General features: G+C 29.4%; 2 protein-coding genes across 11 annotated transcripts; both read right to left on the bottom strand.

The window, feature by feature from the left end:
* Positions 1–773: 773 nt before the first annotated feature.
* Positions 774–3,377, bottom strand: LOC130664971 (uncharacterized). Its single transcript, XM_057465187.1, has 5 exons — positions 3,211–3,377; positions 2,709–2,916; positions 1,592–1,867; positions 1,097–1,505; positions 774–973 (listed from the first exon to the last, which is right to left on the bottom strand). The coding sequence occupies exons 1-5, from the start codon at positions 3,225–3,227 to the stop codon at positions 846–848; spliced, it is 1,038 nt and encodes a 345-aa protein (XP_057321170.1). The 5' UTR covers positions 3,228–3,377; the 3' UTR covers positions 774–845.
* Positions 2,787–9,820, bottom strand: LOC130664969 (RNA-binding protein lark). Of its 10 annotated transcripts, none has more exons than XM_057465175.1 (7): positions 8,984–9,169; positions 8,748–8,909; positions 8,120–8,665; positions 7,762–8,045; positions 7,332–7,379; positions 3,866–3,994; positions 2,787–2,916 (listed from the first exon to the last, which is right to left on the bottom strand). In XM_057465175.1, exons 1-6 carry the CDS (start codon positions 8,993–8,995, stop codon positions 3,937–3,939), a joined length of 1,110 nt encoding a protein of 369 aa, XP_057321158.1. In that variant the 5' UTR covers positions 8,996–9,169; the 3' UTR covers positions 2,787–2,916; positions 3,866–3,936. The 10 variants fall into 10 exon arrangements, with proteins under 10 accessions (XP_057321158.1, XP_057321159.1, XP_057321165.1 ...); XM_057465176.1 differs by having other exon boundaries at positions 7,332–7,376; XM_057465182.1 differs by lacking the exon at positions 8,984–9,169 and adding an exon at positions 9,718–9,820 and having other exon boundaries at positions 2,788–2,916.
* Between the last annotated feature and the right edge of the window lie 1,062 nt (positions 9,821–10,882).

Raw genomic sequence — 10,882 nt, 5'->3', positions numbered from 1 at the left:
TGTTGTTGAATGTCTGCTAACTTTTAGTTAGCAAAAAAAAATATTTCAAAAAATTGCACATATAGTTTTTTAAATTTTCTACTTGTGCATATTTTTGGTTTTTTTTTCTTCAAATTTCATTGTTCAAAAAAAATAATCAAAAAATTTTTAATCGTCTGCTAACTTCAGGATCATGATTTTTAAATGATATTGAAGTTAGCCCGCCTAATAATTTTTTAAGTTTATTTAAAACGATGAATTAAAAAAAAAATATTTTGAAAAATTGCACGTATAGTTTTTTTAATTTTCTACATGTGCATTTTTTTTTATTTTTCGTAATTTATTTGTGGAAAACAAAATCCAAAAATTTTTAATTGTCTGCTAACTATGATCCTGAAGTTATCAATCAGCAATTTTTGGATTTTTATTTTCATCGTCGATTACAAAAAAAAAAATTTTTAAAATGCACATGTAGAAAATTTAAAAAACTATAAGTGCAAGTTTTTTGAATAATTTTTTTCTTATGATTTGTCGAGTTTTTAAAAGTCTAAAAATTATCAGGCCTCGGCTAACTTCAGTATCGTATTTTTAAATCTTGTCTGAGTTGATACTGAATTATTTTGTTTCAAATTTGAGTTTTTATTCCCATATCTGTATGGTGTAGTTTGAATCACACTATGGTGACTAGTTCTAAGTGTTTGGGACTGAAATCTTTGGAGTATTTAAATGTTGGAGTTTCTCTCGATTTCCTATGGCTGCAGCGGAGTCTAAAAATTTTATATTAAATAAAAATATATTTAAAATTAACTTTTTTATTCATAAGATAAAAAATACAATTTCGTTTTTTTAAAATTAAAATTTTTTGGTCAAATTGCAAAATCTGGTTTTCCTTCGTACGTACAACCGGAACGCTGGACAATAACAGTCGCTGCCCATATTCCGCATTTTATACAAGTCTCGATACTCGCACCTTGTACATACTGGGCTATGAAACCTATTTAAATAAATAATTACAATAATTATATGAGTTATATAATAAATATAAAAGTTATCTCGCGGTGAAAAAGATCAGAATCTTGATAAGAATTAATTACAGTAATTAAATAAAATAATTTACCTCCAACAAAAGCGTCACCGGCGCCGTTGGTATCAACAACTTTTTCCTCTGGCAAACTAGTGGCGGGAAATTCTTGAATGCAATTATCTTTAGCAAGAATTACGTTATCGGCACCCTGAGTTATTATGACAATCCGCTGTCTCTTTTCATTTACTTTCGGCATCTTGGACATTTTCAACGCAATTTCTTTCCGGTCCGTAGTACCCAAGTCGTTGACTTTAGAAAATGTTTCGGCCTCGGTTTCATTTCCGAAAATAATGTCCACATACGGGAATGCTTCCATCATTGGTTTTTTAAAAAACTCGCACAAAAATGGCGCGCTGAGATTCATCATAAATGTTTTTGAATTTTTGTGCGAGTGCTTGGCAACTTCTTGAATAGTTTCCGGGCTTACTGTTAAGAAAAATCCCTAAAGTAGAATTTGTATATAATAAAAAAATTAAATTGCGCAGAAAAATGTTAATAATTATGATGATTAATTAATTAAAAACTTACAGATATATAGTAGTACTGAGCGGACTCCAGCAGACGCTGATTTTCTGGCTCATGAATATGAGAAATGGAAAAACAATTTGCGGCTGCCAAGTTTGCGCAAAGTGATCTACTCTTTCCGGTTATTAAAACCGCACATGTTCCTGTTGGTGTTGTATCATTGTATTGATATTTAACATTCAGTCCACTGGATCTGGCTTTTTCTTCTAATATTTTTGAATACTTGTCTTTGCCGACACATCCCATAAATGTTGCGACGTGGGGTTTTTCTAAAAACCACTATAATAATTTTTGATATTTAATAATCAAGCTCTCATTCCATTTAATCATTTGAAAATTTTTTTTCCCGCGAAAATTTAAATGATACTAAAGTTCGCCGACATCTAATAATTTTTGAATTTTTTAAAAAATGATAAATTATAAAAAAAAAATATTTGAAAAATTGCACCTATAGATTTTTTTATTTTCTACATGCGCATATTTTTGGTTTTTTGTTTTTTTAAAAATCAAATTGTGGAAAAAAATTCAAAAATTGATAATTGTCTAGTTCAGGGTCAGAAATTTAAACTTTAAATTTAAAAATATACAAAATATTTAAAAAAGGAGGGAATTTTAAAATAAACAAAATATTTAAAAAAGGAGGGAATTTTAAAATAAACAAAATATTTAAAAAAGGAGGGAATTTTTAAATAAACAAAATATTTAAAAAAGGAGGGAATTTTAATATAAACAAAATATTTAAAAAAGGAGGGAATTTTAAAATTTAAAAGCTAATTCGTAGCTGAAAAAAATTCAAATATCACCCAGAGGCCAGCAAATAATTTTTGAGTAAAAAACTTTAAGTCAAGAAATTCTAAAGTTACTGTAAAAATAAAGTAAGCAAACATTTAAATAAAATAAAATCTTTCCTTTGAAGTAGATCTGGAATAAATGAATAAATTAAATAAAAATATATCTATTAGCATAACGATAGGAAAATTTCTTATCACTCGATTGTGTAATCGTCTGTTCACCCTTTTATCTTACGAACGTAAATCTCAGAAAGTGCTGACATGGACCAGTTTGATTCATCTTACACTTATAATAATAATTAATTAATTAAGTAATTGAATAAACGTACTTGCGCAACTCTCATAGTATTTTGTACAGCTCCCCCAGCAATAAATTCAGCGTGATACTGCTCAATAAGTTCATCATACAACGGTTTATGACTTTCATCAGCAAGAATTGCATCATTAGCTTTTAAATTGTATTTCTTAAGAAAATCCGAGTCAACGACTGCTGAAATATCTAGAAGCGGATTTCCCAAACCCAGAATCAAACCTTCCCTACAAGTAAATAAATAAATGAGTAATAAAAATAAATTAGTCTCCATACTTGCTGGCAATTAAGTAATTTGTTCAATGAGCAATTAATTACACTTCATTTTATCACTCAAGGTCGAATTATAAATATAGACATTGATTGTAACCTTAAATAATCAATTAATTGTGTAGAATTTAATTTAAAAAATAATTATTTGATTTTTAAAATTTTAATTTTTTAAAAATATTCGAATATTTTATTTAGAAATTTCTAACCTAGAATTTGAAATTCAAAATAAATTCTTAGTTGTAATTTACCTCAATTTTTCAGCCATTTCAATAAAATTGGAATTTAAAATATATGTATATATATTTCTTTTGAATAATATAAATATATGTCTATGATTAGTTAATTAATCAATTAAGTGATTAAAACACGTGTTGGCAGGTCAACAGAGCGCGGCAGACTGAGCATTTAATTTAAACTTGGTGTCATGGCGACTGTACGCATGCGAGTTACTTTTAATTACACAAGTAATCTTTGGAATTTTAAAAATCGAGTGTTTCTATTATTTAATGTGTTTAAACATTTGTAACTTTTGATGACAATTCTTTTTTTAAATTTCCTACAACTCAAATATTTTTAAATGACAATTTTAATTATAAAAAAAAAAGCGGGATTTAAAATTTTTAATTTCAAAATTCAAAACTGATTGACTTTTAATTCTATCATGTAAATTCTTTTTTAAAATTTCCTACAACTCAAATATTTATTGTCAACTTTAAATATTTAAAAAAAAAGCGGGATTTTTAATTTTTATTTAAAAATTCAAAACTAAGCAGCTTTTAATTCAGTTACTAAATTTATTAATAATTTTCTCCAAGTTTCCAATATAAATATCGTTTTTTTACAGAAATTTCAGTCATAAATTTTACTTATAATTAAAAAAAATTAAATTACTGAATACTTTACCTTTGATAGAAAAATTAAAAGTATTTTGAATTACAATTTTCGCAGCCTCCATTATCTTGATGATTAAAAAATTACTTCCAATAAAATCCTTTTTCTTCCTTAGAATTCAATAGTTCAGTGGCGAATCTTCTGTACGAGTGACATAAATTAAATTAAATTAAAAAATAATCAGGAAATAAAAAAGACATTTATATATTTTTTTTAATACTTTATTAAAGATTAAGCTCCGTTATAACATGAGACGTTAAAAAAATTTCATTACAATTACTTCGAAAACATTTTTTTTAAACTGGAAAAATTTTATTACAATTTTCAGGATAAGGAAAATGTCTTTTATTTTTTTTTTTTAAATGTAAGGAAAAGGCGATTGATTTTCCAGGTTGAGGTGAATGGTAAAAATAAAGGAAAGTTGCCAAAATATAATGCGAGTGTACGCGTCAGCGCGAATCGCGAACGAGCGCGGAAACGCGACGCGTACGGCGCAGGAAGCCAGCGAAGCGTCGATTCGTATTCGCACAATTCCATATTTTGCATAATTTTTTTTTTTGACAACTCAAAACCTTAAACACAATCTTCTAATAATAATTTATTTCTTATACTTTGATTTTTTAAAAAAATCAGTACAAAAAATAAAGAAAATTGCGTTTAAGGCAAAGGAATTTCGCTGGCTAGGATGAAATTCGGATTAATTGAGGAGGGGATGCTAAAAAAAATACAATTAATTAAAAAAAAAATGTATGAGCATTTAACGAAATAAAAAAAAAACACGTTCTTATTTTTTTGTAATGTTTTTTCTATCAATTACATAATACATTAATGCACAAAATTAATTAATCATTACATAGCGTTCGTACATAGTTAGTTATTAATTAATTAATTGATTGATTGATTAATTAATCAACTAATTATCATGATATCTAACACGAAAGTAAAAAATACCTGGAATTTATTTTTTTGAATATATATTTATATGAACAATCGGTATGCAAGAAAGTATCAGGGTAAAAAAATCCATCAGAGACTTATACATCGACTTATCTTAATTACAAAGTAATTGTTAATTATTTTCCATACACGAATTATCTTTATTTAGTTTTATTGTTTACAATAATTATCGAGTCTAATCCTACAATAAAAATTAATTATATGTCTATGGTAGAATAACCTTAATTATTAATTATCAGGGTCCTTAGTCACAGAAACCGACGCCATTTTATTTTTTGAAACCTCCATTTTGTTAAGTCCGTTAACATTTAAATTAATTAGATTTTTATGTTAATCTCTGAGCCTACCGTTACAATTCATTACAATTTCCGTTTGTTTGATTTATTAATTCATTTAATTTATTAATTAATTAATAAATAATTTAAGTTAATTATTTATTTATTAATTGCATTTGTTGACAAACAGGACGTCAATTCACATGCACTTTAAATTCATTGGCCCAAAGAATTAATCGCGGGAATAAGAACACGATTACCATACAATTATTTTTATCATTAAAACATTTAATTAATAAAATGATTAATTTTTCAATTCTGGGTTACAAAATTTTTTTCAAATTATTGCGATAACGATAGACGCCCGGTAATTTTTTTTACATTCGATTCTGCAAAAGTTTTTCAAAAATTTTAATTATAATTAATGTTAATTATAATTAATTTAAACCGGACGGTCAACGTTACCGAAGTTTCTACAAATGAAAAAAAACGAGCGGTCAAAAAAAAAAAAAAAAAATTAAAGGTCAAGAATTTGATAATTTTTTTTATTGATAATTAAAAAAATCGTGTGATAAAATAATTAAATTAAAATTTTTGTACAGTTGATTTAAAAAAAAATTGATAACTTGAATTAAAATAAAAAAAAAAATCAAATTCCGATTAATCGAATAAATAACTTGGAAACTTTCAAAATCCATTCAATCATTTATTATTAATTCATTAATTAGTATCATTATCAATAATTATCCTTAGTCCTTATCTAATTTATAGAAATAATTACACGCAGTTATAATTTATTTTCAAATTGTTAATGTATTAATTTTTTGCTTTTCCTTTTTTATTAATTGTCGCATTTGTTTTAATCCAGTTAGCATACCAACGGCACTTGTTCATATACATATATCTATGTATTGATCAGTATATTATTATCATATATATATATTTTTAAAAAAATGTGAATCGTGAATCCATTTGAATTTAATTTAATTCTTGATAAATTCTAAACTGATAAAATAATCCTGGGTAATTTTGAAAGTGATCTTCGCGCGTGACGGCCAGTGTGTGTTTTATTTAAATGTTTATTATTATTATTTAAAAATCATACTGATAATAATTATTAATATTTGTTGTATCATCACGGAATCCCGAGGGCTTCCTGCATAATCTGTGCAACGGGCGTGCGGATGACGGCGACCAAGACGAGGACAAAAGGACAACTTAGACGACGACGACGACGCAGTAGACAACAACGACGTAGACACAGACGATCGGACACAACAGATGTCTCGATCACTCATTGAGTCTCATAGATTGATTGATTGTTTGGTTATCTGACGATTAATGGCATAGAGTTACTGTCAGAATCAGAGTCAGACTGAAACCGACGACGGCAACAGACCGAGATCATCACCGATCATCCGATCACGACGACGACGGCGACAGCGCGACGACGACGACGTCTGTCTATCTTTAGTAGGGTGCGAACCGGCGCGACGGCGATGGTCCACGGATTCCCGGTCTGCTAACGAAAAAATAATTTTTTTATAAATTTTTATGCGTAGATTATTTTATATTTTACACGATCGCCGTAACCGGCAATTCATTTTTTGAAAATTTTTTTAAATAAATTCATTATTTATAAATATAATTACAATTAAATAATAATGCAATACATCAATACGTTATTTTTTTTTCAGCGTTAGGATTTTGAATCAGGATAAAATAGGACTGGACAAAATGGCCCATCTTCAACTCCTTATTTTATTTTTTTAAATTAAAAAATTTAAATAATTAATTTTTAAGGAGTCAAAGATTTAAAAAAAAATAAATTAGCAAATTACTTCTAAAAAATAAAAATAAAAAAAAAATGCGAGGTAAAATGGATAAAAATAAAGTAGGAAAGTCGACTCTTCTCCACGTCGGACAATCCGATACAAATAATCAGTCATGCGATGAAAAATTAAAAATATTTATTATAAAATAAATATTTATTTAAAATAATAATAATTCTTATCCACATTACATTTTATCAAATAAAAATAAATAATAAATAAATAGATAAAGATTTTGTATGTAAGCGGCACCGAGAAAACGCGACGTTGAGAAAAGTTGAGCGTAGGAAAATTATTAACGAATAGGGAAACGGGATTTATTGTTTAAGATAATTAATTAATTAATTAAAATAAAAATAAGGGATTACTTATCAACTCAACTTCTATTTTAATTCTTTTTTTTTTTTTACTTACCTACGCTCCTCAAACGAGTCTCGGCTGAAGTCCTCGTACATGCCTCTACTACAACAGCGTCACAATAAATAATCGATTCTAATTTCTAACTAAACGATTTTCTAATTTAAGTGTAATGTCAAAAATTAATCATCAAAAAAATAAAACAATTAAAAAAAAAATAATAGTAACAGTAATTAAAAAACAATAAAATTTAAAACTTTGATGCATTGAAATAAAAATTCGATAAGTGATAGAACCAAAAGCAAAAATAATTTAATTAAAAAAGTGGGAAGACAAATCACCGAATCCCAATTCGATAAATTACAAATTTTTAAAACGCGATTTAAATATTTTTTCAGTGCCGCTTTTAAATAAACTACTAATTAAATTAATTAATTATTTAAATATAGTAGACTTTTTTTTTAGATAACGTGATAATAAAACTCACCTGAATCGTCCATTGTTACCACTAGGAGGTGGTGAACGTCTGCTGAACATACCGTAATCATTACCGCGGGAGAAACCGCTGTCGCGCATGGTACCCATACCTAGAGCAGGCATAGGTGGCATGGGATCGCGTCTCGCGGGTAATGGAGGCATGGACATTGGTGGGAAATCCCGTCCTAACATCGAGCTGTCCATATCGCGGGGTCCGGACATTCCGGTGAATCTTCTCTCGTACAAATCCCGGGAGTCATCGAATCCTCGCCGGTCGTAGTAACTATCGTACTCCTGATTAAATAAAATTCAAATAAATTCAAATCTTTTCATCGATCACCCGGGTAACAATTTAAAAAAAAACTTACGCCGAATCCACGACCACCCATGATACGGTCTCTGAGGAATGGAGGCGGTGGAGGTGGTGGGTAAGGATCGCGACCAAACATCCTGTCTCGGAAACCGTTTCTATCAGGACCTCCACCCATACCACCCTTGGGACACTCTTTGGACCAGTGGCCGCCGCGTCCGCAGCGGTAGCATTGCTCCGGGTCGCCCATACCCGGCCTCTGTCTGACCCGACTGGTAGATATCTGGACTTTCATGGGCTGTCCGTCGACCATCTGACCATTGAGCTCCTTGATAGCGTCGTTTACATCACCCGAAGCCTCCAGATGCACGAATCCATAATTCCGTACGATGTCGCACTCGACGACAGTACCGTACTTAGCAAATAGCTCCCGGACTTGTGGAGCTTTCGTGTTATCTGTTAAATTACCGACGAATATTTTTGTCGTCGGAGTGTTGGGACCTTTCCGGCTTTTAGCGGCCTCGCATTTTATCGGCTGACCATGGACTGGAGTTCCGTTTAAATTTTGAATCGCGTTTCTACCGGCTTCTTCATTCTCCATATGCTTTTTTTTTAATTTTAAATATTATGTCAATTAGAGAATTACTAGATAAATAAATAAATAAATAAATAAAGAAAATACTTACGACAAATCCATAATTTTTGACGACATCACACTCGACAACTTTACCATATTTTTCAAATAATGGTTTTATATCTGAATTTGATGTTTTATCAGCAAGATTACCAATGAAAATCTTGAACGTACCCACGCTACTGAAGCCTGGCATTTTGCCTCTTTTTTGACCCTAAAAAAAAAAACGCCCGGTTTTATAATTCGCTACGTACACTCCTGGTTTTTTATTTTAATATCAATATATACCCGAAAAGGCATCCTGGAGGTTCGAAAAAACACGTAAATAAATTAAATATCAAACTTATTTTATCGCTAAATAATATATTTGTAAAAATTTAAACTTTAATCTAAATGGCCACGTTTACATCGCAGTAATTTTCCGTCAAACTCAATAATCCGGTGCGGGGAAACAAAATGATGCCGTCGAAACCCCCACTAGGTATTATGGCGCACTGGGCTTCCGCTCACCCCTTCGAGCAGCCCCTCGTCTATGTATTTACTCCCCACTACTGTTAATTATCTTCGTAGCTTTAAATATTTTCCCTTTCTACTTTCGCGGCAGCTAAACCCGGCGTTGACTCGACTCCGTGTCCGCCATTTTCGACACTTTCGTCTTTCATTTGTCGCGTCTTTTTTTATTATTTTTATTATTTCTCCTCCTACTTTTTTTTTTATTACCGGAAAATACGGAAATTAAAATTTTAAAAAAATTAACCTCACCTGGAAAAATAAAAGTTGAGGGATTTTCTAAATTCGAGTAAAAAAAAATTTAAAAAATTGTAAGCACTCAAGGTCGGGTAAAAACTGACAGGATAAAAATTAAAATTATGAGAATCACTGATAGAAAATATTTGAGGTTCACATTTGAAATTGCGAGAAAACTATTTTTTTAGGTAAATAACGAATGAGATGTAAGAAGATAAAATTAAAAAATGTATTTAATTTAAAATAATTAATTATTTAAATGTTAAAACACTTACCTAAGTAGTATTTACTGGAAAAATACACGATTTAATTAACGACGCGGCGACACGCTTTGTGGTTGAAAAATGGCGGACGTGAATAGACCGGGAGCTGTCGTGCTCATGAATGCGCGCGCATTTTTTTAAGACGCGCATGCGTCGACGCGTGCGCAATTATTGGGTAAATAGCGGGAGAATTTAAAAATCTTAAACGTAAGATAGTTCATGACGATTTGAATGAATTCAAATTTACCGCCTTTGAAATTTCAAAAATTTTTAAGTTTTCATTATAAAAATTTAAAATTTTGAATGTTTAATTTTACTCTGAGATTTTCATTAAAAATTATCTGATAGTAAATTAAAACTTTTAAATTTTACGCGCGTATTACATGAGTGTGAATGCATAGAGTAAATAATTAAAGAAATAATGTTTGCAAAAAATTCAATTATTAATTTCAAAATTTTTTGAATACGCACTTTTTTTTAAATTTAATTTGGTTTATTATTCACTCTATTTATTAATAATTTAAAATTTCAGTTTCATATATAAGGTGAGTCAAAACACCCATATCCTAAATGATCCTGAAGATAGCAGACATTTAAAAATTTTTGAATTTTTGTTTTTCAATAAATCAATTGCAAAAAAATAAACTTAAGATATGCACATGTAGAAAATTTAAAAAACTACATGTGCAATTTTTTCAAATACTTTTTTTTTATGGTTTATCGTCTAAAAAAAAAACCCAAAAATTATTAGACGTCTGCTAACTTCAGTATCATTATTATAAAGGGTTGATATCAACTTAAAAATTCCAACTTTTTTAGAACTTTTCGGAGAAATTCAGCCAATTAATTAATTTAATTTCTCAGAATGAGTACGATTATTTAACGCAAGAATTTCTTATACTCGAACAAAAACAGAAAAGTTGCTTAAACTAAGGGATAAATTTCTTGGGAGAAAAATTATACATGGAGGAGAGGGAAGTCACCAGAGCAAGACAACAGCAGCGGGAGTAGTTCGGTGCTCGCCACTAGATCGCGCCCATCTTTTGTATTGTCTCTGGTAAGAAACTTATTTCAGAACTATTATATTCTAAGCTTGAGATCGATTCTGGTGTATGAAATTTGTATTTTTTACTTATCCATCTTAATCACAGATCGATTAGTTCTTTGTAAAAGCTCT

This window comes from Microplitis mediator, chromosome 3 (assembly GCF_029852145.1).
Source record: "Microplitis mediator isolate UGA2020A chromosome 3, iyMicMedi2.1, whole genome shotgun sequence".
NCBI classification, from domain to species: Eukaryota; Metazoa; Arthropoda; class Insecta; order Hymenoptera; family Braconidae; genus Microplitis; species Microplitis mediator.
This window is presented reverse-complemented; position numbering and strand designations above follow the sequence as displayed.

Excerpts from the sequence above, each read along its gene's own strand:
- LOC130664971 (XM_057465187.1), bottom strand. Across the intron at positions 1,868-2,708 it reads ATACTATGAGAGTTGCGCAA|TGGTTTTTAGAAAAACCCCA; the intron begins GTACGTTTATTC and ends AAATTATTATAG. Across the intron at positions 974-1,096 it reads CGGTGACGCTTTTGTTGGAG|GTTTCATAGCCCAGTATGTA; the intron begins GTAAATTATTTT and ends TTATTTAAATAG.
- LOC130664969 (XM_057465175.1), bottom strand. Across the intron at positions 8,666-8,747 it reads TCAAAAATTATGGATTTGTC|CATATGGAGAATGAAGAAGC; the intron begins GTAAGTATTTTC and ends TTAAAAAAAAAG. Across the intron at positions 8,046-8,119 it reads TGGGTGGTCGTGGATTCGGC|GAGTACGATAGTTACTACGA; the intron begins GTAAGTTTTTTT and ends TTATTTAATCAG.